Source organism: Danio rerio, chromosome 20 (assembly GCF_052040795.2).
Source record: "Danio rerio strain M-AB ecotype USA chromosome 20, GRCz13ab, whole genome shotgun sequence".
NCBI classification, from domain to species: domain Eukaryota; kingdom Metazoa; phylum Chordata; class Actinopteri; order Cypriniformes; family Danionidae; genus Danio; species Danio rerio.
Window position 1 is genome coordinate 53,681,461 of NC_141040.1, and position 13,540 is coordinate 53,695,000.

General features: G+C 35.8%; 1 protein-coding gene across 14 annotated transcripts in view; it reads right to left on the reverse strand.

The window, feature by feature from the left end:
- The window catches only part of col12a1b (collagen, type XII, alpha 1b), a 243,441-nt gene that overhangs the window by 139,872 nt on the left and 90,029 nt on the right, over positions 1-13,540 (reverse strand). For all 14 annotated transcript variants that reach the window (XM_087298610.1, XM_087298613.1, XM_087298609.1 and 11 more), the window contains 5 exons: positions 11,167-11,312; positions 7,598-7,727; positions 7,369-7,505; positions 4,259-4,388; positions 3,268-3,410 (listed from right to left, as the gene is read on the reverse strand). In XM_087298610.1, the coding sequence (XP_087154736.1) occupies positions 3,268-3,410; positions 4,259-4,388; positions 7,369-7,505; positions 7,598-7,727; positions 11,167-11,312 (686 nt within the window). The remainder of the gene's footprint in view (positions 1-3,267; positions 3,411-4,258; positions 4,389-7,368; positions 7,506-7,597; positions 7,728-11,166; positions 11,313-13,540) is intronic.

Consider the following 13,540-nt stretch of genomic DNA (forward strand, 5'->3'; position numbering starts at 1 on the left):
GGAAAAAGGACTGAAAAATCATACACAAGTACCATTACTTGCTTAAAAAAATGTAGCGTAAGTAGAGGGGGCGAAAATATTCTGTTGTTAGTAGTATGAATAAAAAGTAGCAGTTTTAGAAGTACTCAAGGATAGTGAGTACTGAGTCTTATGCCGTGAAATTTATTCCAACACAGCTTAAAGTTGATGTATTTACATAAAAAGCTAAATCTGTGTAAGTTTAGAGGCAAAAAAACAGAAAATTTGTTTGAAAACGTAACATTCTGTAGTGCATTTAGTTACAAAATAGTCACTTTTTAATTGTGTAGTAATTTATTTACGTCATTTTAGACACTTTCAGTGCATAAAAAGTTGATACATTTACATACAAAGCTAAATCTGTGTGACTGTAGAGGCAAAGATCTGAAAATTAGTTTAAAAAGTAACATTCTGTTGAGTATTTAGATATACAAAATAGTCTCTCAGTAGTTGTGTGAAGTAATTTTTTGTATCATCTTAGATAGTTTTGATGCATGAAAGTTGATTTATTTACATACAAAGCTAAATCTGTGTAACATTAGAAGCATATATCTTAAAATTTGTTCAAAAACGTAACATTCTGTAGTGCATTTAGTTACAAAATAGTCTCTTGGTAGTTGTGTGTAGAGATTTTTTCTGTCATCTTGAACACTTTTAATGCATGAAAGGTGTTAAATTTACATACAAAACTAAGTCTGTGTAACTTTACAAAAAAAATGGTGAAAATGGTTTGAAAACGTAACATTCTGTAGTGCATTAGGTTACAAAATAGTCTTCAGTAGTTGGGTGTAGAGTTTTTAACGTCATCTTAGACACTTTTCATGAATGAAAGTTGATACATTTACATACGAAGCTAAATTTGTGTAACATTAGAGGTCAAAAGCTAAAAGTTAGTTTGAAAACGTAACATTCTGTACTGCATTTAGTTACAAAAAAGCCTCTCAGTAGTTATGTGTAGGGATTTTTACCATCATCTTAGACACTTTTAATGCATGAAAGTTGATGAATTTACATACAAAGGTAAATTTGTAACTTTAGAGGCAAAAGTCTGAACATTTGTTTGAAAACGTAAAATTCTATAGTGCATTTAGTTACAAAATAGTCTCTCTAGTTGTGTAGTGATGCATTTACATACAAAGCTAAATCTGTTTAACTTCACAGGCAAAAATCTGAAAATTAGTTTGAAAACGTAACATTCTGTAGTGCAATAAGTTACAAAATACGGAACCCCGGAAGGGACGTAGTGGAGGAGAAAAAAATTGGCAGGGTGAAAAAAAAAATTATGGGTGAAAGAAAAAAATGGGTGGCAGGAAAATATATATTTCTAAGTTTTTGTGTTCCCTCGCAAAGATGTTTTGCGTTCCCTCGCAAAGTTTTGCGTTATCTCGCAAAGATGTTTTGCGTTCCCTCGCAAAGATGTTTTGCGTTCTCTCGCAAAACTGTTTCTCCACAAACACTTCCTGTTCACTTCACTCATGTAAACCCTCCCGTTTTTGCCGAAATTCTCCCATATTTTACCATTCTACCCACTTTTTTTACATTAAATCTGTGCGTTGATCGTTGCCTTTCACTTTGCAACCTCTGAAACAGCAAATGCACGTATAAGCGCTGACTGACAGACGCGCTCCGTACAATAAACTGATCCCAGATCAGCGGCTGTACGCGCCATTTAAAGGGACACTTCTGTTATCAAACAAGTGAGCAGCAATGAATCTCATGTTTTGTTTAGTTTGATAACAGAGGTGTCTCTGTAAGAATGCACAGATCTATAATGAAAGCAGTCCATTACTTTAGAAACTGTTTGTGCTCATTTAAGAGAAAATAAGCTGTTTAAAAATAAAACATGCAGGACGGAGATGTTTCATATTATTCAGTGTATTTGTCAGTTTAAACATACACCCGCTCCTCTGTGCTCCTCTGTAAATGGCGCGTACAGACGCTGATCTAGGATCAGTTTATTGTACAGAGTGCGTCTGTCAGTCAGCGCATATACATGCATTTACTGGTTCAGAGGTAGCATATGAAAGGCGACGATCGACGCACAGTAAGGTAAAGAGAGTGGGATTGAATGGAAAAATACGGGAGAATTTCGGCAAAAACGGGAGGGTTAACATGAGTGAAGTGAACAGGAAGTGTTTGTGGAGAAACATCTTTGCGAGGGAACGCAAAACATCTTTGCGAGAGAACGCAAAACTTGCGAGAACGCAAAAACCTAGAAATATATATTTTCCTCCCACCCATTTTTTTCTTTCACCCATAATTTTTTTTTTCACCCAGCCAATTTTTTTCTCCTCCACTACGTCCCTTCCGGGGTTCTGTAACAAAATACTCTTTTAGTAGTTGTTGTGTAGTGTCTTTTTTGTGTCATCTTAGACACAATGCATGAAAGTTGATGCATTAACAAGCAATGTCAAATATGTGTAACTATACACTGTAAAAAAAAAAAAATATTTTACAGAAAATGTCACTAATTTTTTACAGTATTTTTTTGTAATATCAAATTATTTTCAAAACTTAGTAAAATGAAAAAGAATCTCTCTAAATTAACAGTTTGACTTTCATTTTAGGTACTTTATCATTAAAGACAAATTATTGACATTTTTGTTTTTTATACAGGGAAATTAAAGTGTTATTCATACAGTATTTTTCTGTTATTTTAAATTATATTTAAAAGTCCTTAAAAATTTCAAACAATATCTGTAAATTAACAGCACGACTGTTATTTTATGTACTATATAATGACAAATTGTATCACTTTTCCTGTTTTATACAATAAAATGTTTTTTTATAGGCAAAGCTAAATCTGTGTAACTTAAGCGGCAAAAATCTAACTGTGACAATATGTTAATTAATAGGTTATGCAATTTAAACCCTGACGAGAGGCCCCAGAATACACGTGATTTGTTTGAAAACGTAAAAATTCTGTACTGCATTTAGTTACAAAACATGTTTGCTGTATTTATAAAGTGTTAATGTCTTGAGGTCGGCCTGTCTGATGTGATTATTCTATGCACAATTTGACTGGATGGAATCATGGGACAAATTATTCTGACAAGAATGCAATCACTGAGAAAAAAATAAAGTTAAAAGAAAGTAGTGAAGTAAAAGAACTGATACAGCACTAAATAAATACTCAAGTAAAAGCACACCTTCTAAAACTATAATAAAGCATAACTCAATTAAAGTAACTTGAGTATCTGTAATTCATTACTTTACATTGAATGAATGTCAACTAGCTGGCAAACGCACAGATTTTACGTTCTCTCTGTCGCCCTTCTTGGACCATCCGATGCGGTACATTCCGACGTCTGGTGCTCCATGCTCCCATGTGGCTCTGAATGAAGTCTGGCCAACCTCAGAAAACCTCAAGTTTTTGGGGGCAGGAACCACATCTGAATGTCAACAGAGAAGGTATATGACATACAGAAAACACTGGGACTGTGAAGTTGAAAAGTTGGAGCAAGCAAGCATGTTTGGTCACACTTTATTTTAGGATTCAATTCTCAGTATTAACAAACCATTAACCATTGTGTATTGTTTAAATGGACTACCATTTCATTATGTTAGTGGCTGTTTATGCCCCATTGACTTTAATTGTAATGACTTATTTATGATTGCAAAAGGTTTGACACCATATAATCATGCATTCTTGATTGTAGGTGGTTTTCCCAGTTGGGAAGAGGTCTAATTTTTCATTTTTACTGTCGATCATCAGTTGGGAGCATTAAACCTTTAGATAGGCTTTTATTAGAGTAGTTTGGTTTAGCTATTGGCTAGGATTATGAATATAGATTAAAAACATGCAGAATATGTGCTCTAAAAGTACTAATAATTAGCCAAAATCTTAATAATAGGCAGGTACTAAGTCACTAGTTAATAATAAGAAATTGGTCCCTATACTGAAGTGTTACTGCACGTTCCTATGTAAAGGGGAGCTACTTGCGGATCATCTGGAACTAATAAATGGTTCACCCGTGGGACTGATAAAGTCAAGCCATGAACATACAGTATGCACGTGGCTTGGGTAAGGGTGGCGTCACACATGGCAGCCATTATGCAGATGGAGGGGAGCTTGAAAAGGACTTGCTGAAATAGCAGGTCTTGTAACCAGCAAGTCACACAGTTGAACACCAGCGTAGCACAAACAAAAACCATCAGCAGTGAAGTAACGCTGCTGCCAAACCAAAATCATCAGTCAATAGTGTTGACTCGGAGAATCAATTGCGGATTTGAAGCTCACCAGTTATTGCAGTGCCAAGCATGGGATTTCCTGAACCCTCGTCGTAAACTGGAGTGACGGCAACATCATACTCGGTCTGAGAGCGCAGGTTGGTAAGAACCATGGTGGTGATGTCACCGTTGACCTCCAACTGTCAAACAACAGAATCGACATGAACGCGTTTGGCGGGTGTTAATGTTAAGCCCTGGATGTAATTCACTTACCAACTCGGCTATAATTCATAAGTTACTTAACTAATTACTTTTTAAATGAATGTTTCCAACACTGAATATATATTTAATATATGAGCAATATCACACGAGTAGCAGTGTGCTATGGCTGTATATCAGCGTGCGTGGGCACGAGGCTGCAGGCCGAGTGTCTTAGTGCCCCACCAGTGCTGATATACAGCCATTGCACACTGCTACGAGTGTGATATTGCATTTATACAACAGTTCGACGGCAAAGTCTTGTACATAAAAAAATAAAATCTAACACAGAGAGTCTAAAACCCTTTTGTACTAGGAACTACTTTCTTCCGCCATTCATGCACATCTGCAGCTGACGTCAGAACAGCAGAAGCCGTAACTAATTCACCAACGTCACTTTAGGGCTAGTTTTTGAATGACTCTCTATAGCGTAATGTGAAGCGACGCTTCTGGTGTATGACCCCCTTTAGGTGATGACAAAACAGCAAATTTTGCTCACATTGTAAGATTATAAGGCTGAACATGACTTGAAATGCCATTCGTCTACAGAGATTTCTCACCAGACTGCTGTTGTGTTTGCGATAAGAAGGGACAAGGCTGAATCCACCTTCTTATTCACAGCTTCTTATTGATTCTATCCAGTCCATCTTAAAAACCTCAAGGCTTCAGTTTTCCAGCTTTTTATTCACGCTCAAAAGAACGCACTGAGCAAGGGCTTATTGTGAGGTCCTGGCACCATCTTGTGAATAGACAACATCAACCGTCTTTGGCCGCCGACGAGGTCTCAGAAATTGTAAATATTTTAAAATAGGCACTATTCTTACAAATAAACCACATAGTTGCAATCTAAACAACTACATTCTCGACTAAAAAGTTTGTTGTCTAACAACAGTAATATTTGTCAAACTTTAGCCTGCTTGTTGCTTGCTGTATGTGGGGGGGGGAGTAATACACAGAGGTGAAGGGTGTGTGTGATGTTACTGGCAAAATATTTCATGGCTATCAGCCAATCAGATTCAAGAACCAGACAGAACTGTTGTATAAATTTGTTTATCGGTTTATGTATATATAGCTGCAGGTTAACTATGTTTATAAATAGTTACTTTAACAATTTAAGGTTATTAGTTACTAGCTTATATTACTTAAAGTAATTAGTAACAAAAAAAATATATGATAACTTAACAACCTAACTTTTCTGATTTTGTATGTTAACCTTTTTTCAAAGCTACTTTGAAACAATAATTATTGTGAAAAGCGCCATACAAATAAACTTGATTTGAATTGATAATGTAAGATATGTGCTTATGTAACGAAGGCCAGTTAGTAAGCCTCCTTGGTAGAGCAACCGACTCCCATGTGGAAGGTCGTAACACCGGCGGTGTTACATTGGTGCCGTGACCCGGATGGGAGTGAGGTTTAGGGGGGTGAGTGTAACGGAGGCCAGCTAGTAAGTGCTGTGCAGGTAAACCTCACTCCTCTGACCTCTAAAGATGCTCTAGCGACAGACGCTAGAGGCCATGGTCTTTAGCTTCCTTGGTAGAGCAACCGATTCCCATGCAGAAGGTTGTCGGTTCGATACCAGCTCGGAGCGGGTTGGGTGGCGTAGGATCGGCGGGGTTACACTTACTGTCAATGTAAATCAATGTAATGCATCCTTCCTGAATAAATGCACTGGGCCCCACTTTATATTAAGTGGCCTTAACTAATATGCACTTGAACTGAAATTAATAATTATTTACAATGAACTTATTGTGTAAATACGTGTTTATACATTGAACGTATGCTTGATTAAATACCTGCATGTAATTACATCTTTAATTACATTTATAATTACACTGTTAACCATCCCTTAAACGTACACACGCCCAAAGCCCCGTTTACACTAATGCGTTTTAGTTTGAAAACGCATAAGTTTTGCTACGATTACACCATCCGTCCACACTATGCCGGAGTTTTCAAGCGTCGAAAACGAAGCGTTTTGGAAACGCCCATGAGGCCGTTTTCATTCTAAAACGCTGCTGCTCCGTCTTAGTGTGGATGAGGAAAACGGAGACATCTGAAAACGGAGGAGGGCTGCTGAGATTTTCTACCTGATTGGGGCTTTTGTGTCATTGCGTATCCTTCCCTTATTCGTCAAGCCCCTATCACATGACTATAACACATGGCTTTAACGCTATTGGAAGACAGCAGACCAGCCTTCACTGTAAACAACAACACGGACACAGAAATAGCAGCGGCGTTTGCACTATTGTCTGTTTTAGGCGCCATTGTGCAGTGATTCATTTGTTACGTTTAGTAACAACTCGACCTCGTCGTCTGTCAACAAAAATACCTCTCTTGCTTTCTTTGCCATTGCGTTCATTGTTCAGCCGGCGTTTGTTGACTAACAATAACCAAATGCCGAGCGAGACACATGCTTCCTGTTTATACTAGAACGCGCAAGCCCAGAGTGCGCGAATGGTCACGTGATATACATTTTTGGCGTAGTGTTGACAGGGATATGTTCAGAAACGCTAGTTGAAATGCTAGTGCGGACGCGGATCGTTTTTGATCTAAAACGCCGTTTTAAAACTAAAACGCAGTAGTGTAAACGGGGCCTAAGTCTGTCCATAACCCATATCCCACCTCAAGAGCACCTCAAGTGTTCTGCAATACATTACGAACACATCAAGCACATTGTATTTATATTTTAATGTAAGCACATTGCTTTTGATGATCTTACTACACTCAAAAAACATTGTTCAAACTACTTCTTTAAAATAAGCTGAAACAACACAACTCTTGGTGTATTTATGGGGGACAACTTAATTGTTTTATGTTCAATCAACTTAAATTTGTAAAAGCTAATAAGCTATCTTAAATCCTTCATGTTGTCCCAACCCAAATCAATTGTGTAGAATGCGAATTGCACATTTCACTCACCTCTTTCAGTTCCCCGTCCTCACGCTTGTACGTGATGATGTATTTCCTGACATTCCCAGGAGCCGCATCCCAGGTCAAACGCATAGAGCTGTGGGTCACTTCTGTGATTTTCAACTTACCGGCTGGAGGGAGAGGCACTACATCGGACAGACAGATTAACAAGCACATATAATACATATTGACAATAACAAATGGAAACCATCTGAAAGCATTAAGAAGACTAGCATACGAGTGACTCCTCTGTCAATGAGCGGTTGGCTGGCCGCCTCTCCGTGCAGGGCGAACAGGGAGATCGAGTACGCCGTGTTTGGAAGCAGCTGCAGTAGCTGGACGTCATTCACATCTGCACCGACTCGCATCTGCAAGAGGGAAGTCCACGTCAAATTAAATAAAGTTGGCATCAGTATGTAAGTCTATCAGGGTATCCAAGCTTGCGTGCTACAACTTTCACATTTGGAAGATAAAAACAACCAAAGCTTACATACCTTTGTAATGACTTAAAAGTTCATTTAAATTTACTTACTTTTAAAATAGAAATAGAATTATGCAAAAGTATTGTAACAAGATATCCATGATGTTTGTTTTGTTTTACACCGGGACAACATACAAACTCTATACAGAAATACCAACTGACCCAGCCGAGGCTCGAACCAGCGACCTTCTTGTTGTGAGGCAACAGCACTACCCACTGCGCCGCCAATATTACAATTAAAAAAAATTAACAAAGAAATATGAAAAATACTTCGTTTTTAAATGCTAATTTATTATCTTCCAGCCAAACTATTAAAAATCTGTTAAAACTTTTAAATTAAAAACTGTAGTAACAAACTAGCCAGCTCATTTCCTCAGTCAGAATATGTCCATTTTAATAATTAAAGTTGTCTTAAAACCTTCTTTTATCAGTTATTTTTACAATTTAATAATAATAATAATAATAATAATAATAATAATAATAATAATAATAATAATAACATTTATTTAACCAGGTAAGTCAATTGAGAACCAGTTCTCATTTACAATGACGACCTGGCCAAGAGGCAACATAAAAAGCAGATGCATTACAAAGGGACACAATACAATAACAATTTCACAAATGCAGATAATAAAATATAAAACCAAAAAATAAATAAATAAATAAAAACAAGCACAGTGATCTTGAACTATTGACTGGATTGAATTTTTAAAAGATGATAGAGGAATGAAAGTGCTGAGCTTTAAGGTCTGCTGCAGATGATTCCAAGCATCAGCAGAAGAAAACTGAAAAGAGTATCGACCAAACGAAGTACGAACTTTGGGTATGCAAAGGTTAATGGTTAAAATTTATGATGGCATACTGGCAAAAATGGTACAAATGAGCTCATATAGGTGACAAACTCTGGACTTTGTCAATAGGGGGTGGGTCTTTCGAACCACCCGAACCCACCCTTTACATATTATGTGATTCATGTTTTTATTTATTTATTTTTTTCTCATTTATTAATGCTTTTGAATTACATTATGAGACCTCAATCCTTCTTCCAAACACTTTTAACCTTGAAAAGTAAAAAAAAAAAAAAAAACGGGACTTTTATGAACATTTTAAATAGTGTAAAGTGATATGTAGTCTGGGTTGGTGTTGTATATTACACTGCCTATTTCACAGACTTATTTCTCTATATTTTTTCTTACATATTATTTCAACTACTAAAACGTCCATAAAAGTCACTTTGTTAAACTGTAAAGTTGAATTTTAAACATAAAAAGTCGACAGAGCAGAGATCAACATCCCACAATGCAATTCACAACCATAAATAAACGGTAAACACTTGTGAATCACAAAATACACTGTCAAAATACACTGTTAATTAACATATTTTTACAGTTGAAGTCAGAATTATTAGCCCCCTGAATTATTCACACCCATTTTTTCCCGCAATTTCTGTTTAACAGAAAATATATTTTTTCAGCACATTTCTAAACTTAATAGTTTTGATAACTCATCTTTAATAACTGAATCATTTTATCTTTGTCATGAAGACAGTAAATAATATTTTACAAGATATTTTTCAAGACGCTTGTATACAACTTAAAGTGATATTTATTGGTTTAACTGTGTTAATTAGGGTAAGTATGCAGGGGTGCATTTCCCAAAACCATCGTTAGCAATTAAGGTCGCAAGTTCCGTTGTTACAAACATAGTTTGTTGATTTGGCGTTTCCCAAATCCGTCACTCCCACTAACATTCGCAAACTGCGACTACCCTCCAGAGCTGTAGTTAGAAATGTAGTTCCTGGCTGTGTTCTATTTCCCGTTTTCCTCCCTATCCCTAAGTAATTTGCTTTCAAAGTGTTTTTACAGTTCAGTTTTAGCGATCTTCATGTTTACAGTTGTGCTCCCTTCTCAGTGCACTTTGAAAACATTGATGTCATTTTGAACACAGCCTCATGGCGAAAGCTATAGGTGATCTGTTATTTAAAAGCAGAATTTGTTACGTCTCCAAAGCATGTGAAAAAAAAAAAAAACACAGCATAAGTTATTTTATTTTTATTTATAGTGGGTTACTTATTAAGTATCTGTACTGTTTTTGATGGTTGGTTTGCATGTGTCAAATTGAAAAAGTAGACTTTTCAAAAAAAATTTTAAATAAACAATTTCCTACTTAATAATAATAATAATAATAATAATAATAATAATAATAATAATAATAATAATAATCAACATTAATATTATTAATATTAAATAATGATTTTTTTTTATTTCCTAATAAATAATAAATATTACATTTTATTTGATAATAAATAGCCTTATTATTTATTTATTTGTATGATTTATATAAGATATTAGAATACGTGTTAGCTTTTGTAAGTGATATGTTTTAGAATAGAATATGTGCCATTTACATGCATTTCAATTAATATAGAAAATAAGTGCATGTTTTTACCAAAATTTATATTGGGTTTTATTTTAAATGTGTGTGCGTGTAAAACAATATAATTGGCACAAAGAAATGATGGTGTTCTTTCCTAAAGAAGTAGTTACTCCACCCGGTTTAGAGCATCATTATGGAGATTTTAGGTTATAACTAACGTGGTTCAAGCGATGGATCTGCGACAGAGAAACCAGGGATTTTAGGAAACACTCGTCACTTCATCGTTCTTTTCCCAAACGATGCATCATACCGTGATAGAATGACGATATGATAGAGATGAGTTACATCGTTGTTTGGGAAACAAACCACAGGCTAGGGTAATTAGGCACGTTATTGTATCACAGGGGTTTGTTCTGTAGACTATCGAAGAAAAAAAATAACTTAAAGGGGCTAATAATTTTGTACTTAAAATGGTTTTTAAAAAATTAAAACTGCTTTTATTCTAGCCGAAATAAAACAAATAAGACTTTGACTAGAAGAAAAAATATTATCAGACATCCTGTGAAAATTTCCTTGCTCTGTTAAACATCATTTAGGAAATATTTATAATTTAGGAATATATATATATATATATATATATATATATATATATATATATATATATATATATATATATATATATATATATATATATATATAATGAAAATTCAAAGGAGGGCTAATAATTCTAACTTCAACTGTATATATAATAATGCAATTAAAAAGTTTGAGAATACTTCACATTCATCTCAATTGTGGATTTCAGGTCTTAACAGCTGCCTTAAACAACTGCCTGCCTCCACCGACTACGCTAAAGCAGAGCTGGGTTTTTTCTGCCTCAAGGTCTAATAAAGCAGAGGTGGAAATTTTGAGAGAGTGTTCTGGAAGGTGTCAGGACGACAGGCACTCACCTCCATCATTCCAGAGGGCACGCTAGCATTGATGGCGTTGTAGTTCAGCAAATACCCACTGGCTCCTTTAACCAGCTCCCATCTGACCCGCATAGACGTCAAGGCCTCGTCGTACACGCTCATGCTAGTAACGACAGGTAGGGGCACTGTGTGGAAATAATGAAGACTTCAATCTAAACTACATTCAGTGCAGCTTTATAACAATGAAAGGGACTAATAAAGAGTTGTGTTTTCTCATCAACGTTTGTGTTTTGAGCATTAAATGACCATAAAGCTGTATTTAATACAAAGCCACAGTGGCAGATTATTGCATCCAAGTGGCTCATGGCAAAACGATAAGCCTCTTTTTATGACGGGATAAGGTCTTGTAATGTTGATCATAAACATTATAGTGAGAAATGTAAAAAGAGGCTTAAGCAAACTATAAAGTGAGAATAGCCAATTACGATGTGATGTTTACTTTAAATACGTGTTAAATCATTCATGTTTGCTTTGTCCGTCCACTTCTGAGATTTCGCAGCTGCTTTGCCACGTTAAAAGCAGCATTAAAATTGGATGTTATAGGAGCTCCTTGTTGTTGCTGTTGAGGTTTTATCTTGGCTGTGCTCCAAACAATACTGAGCTGCCTACCTAGACACATTTTCAGGCATCATTAGTTACTTCGCCACGCACATAGGATTTTCAGATCTTAAAGAACATCATGTTTGGGTTAAATTATTGCATGTAAACCCCATCATAATTTTGCCAAAAATAAAGGACCTCAGTGATTTTGTTTTGTTTTCTTGTACTAATATATAATCATTTTTAAACACAGACATGGAGATGCAAACTTTCTAAAGTTATTAAGTTTTGGGTTCCAAAGATTTATCAAAACGGCAAAATATCCATCAATTGACAGACTTTTATTTTTATTTATCTTTCTGACCAGTGGATATTTTTAAATGCATCTTCATATAGTAATTTTTAGATGTTTCTATTGGCGATAAGACAAAAATGCTGTCAAAGAATCTTGTTTTTTATTATGATAGGGAATTTTGAGGTGGTTACTATATGGCTCAAGCCTCACATTTGATTCATTTTGGCTTAAAGGAACATTAAACATGGCAATTTTACTAATTTAACAGCAGAATTTATCATATTCAGTGTATTCAGCTGATCTCCATGTCTAGTGGAAGTACTTTTTAACTTAGCTAAGAATCTGAGTCAGATTAGACCATTAGCATCCAGTGTTGGGGAAAGTTACTTTTGAAAGTAAAGCATTACAATATCGAGTTACTCCCCATAAAAGTAACTAGTTGCAATACTTAATTACTTTTTAGAGGAAGTAATGCGTTATGTTACTTTTGCGTTACTTTTTATTACCTGACTGAGGTTTGATCTCTTTCAGAACTTGTTTTTTTTTATTTGGTCACACTTTAGTTAGATGGCCTGTTTGTTGAATTTCAGTTACAGTGCAACTAATTCTCAGATTATAAATAGACTGTTAGGTTGGGGTTAGGGTTACTTTAAGTTGACATGTACTTGCACAGTTTCTTATAGTCAGTGAAATGCCTGCACAGCAAATTCATTAGTGTTACATTTTCAGGTGTTAAGGTAATTCAGAGCAAAGTGTTGAAATTCTAGAGTTAGATAAAGATAAAATAACCCTTTCAGTAGCCCCTTTCACACAGTGATACCGGTAAATTTCTGGAAAATTTCCGGAACGACTTTACCGGTAATTGTAAAAAGCGCTGTTCATACAGGCGAGGACGTTACGGAAATTTTCCGGAAAAGAGCATTCACACATCCATTCCAAAATAGCGGTAAATTCTGACATCATTCACCACAAATGAGCTTTAAACGGCTGAGCTTGTATTTGTAAACATTTGACTAAATTACAAACTCTGTGGATGATCAATATTGTGAACAACTTTCGCAGGATCACTTTCGCATGTCGAGATGTTCATAATATGTGCGTGTGCAGGCGCTCATAGGCGCACGCAAAGCTTGAAGGTAAACAAACAACGGCTTATCATAAGCATCTCATCGATGATTATTTACACAGTTGGCATTAAGAAGAACATATAAACGTGTTCTGACTATCTTCTAGCAGCTAAATGTGTCTGGAAAAATATTCAAAGGCTTTTATTCTCATAAACTGCGCGGACGTAAATGCGTCTGACTGTTGTGATTGGCTAAAGCAGACGTCTCACGTCAGCACGTTCTAGACGTGCACGCGCTTATTTCGGGAATCTTCCTTCTGCATTCACACAGCGCAACATTCCGGCAAATTGCCGGTAATGTTACAACTTCTCTTTCCCGAAAATAGCCAGAACGAATTTACCGGTATTTTCAAAAAGGACCTGTTCACACATACACACCTTTCCGGAAAATT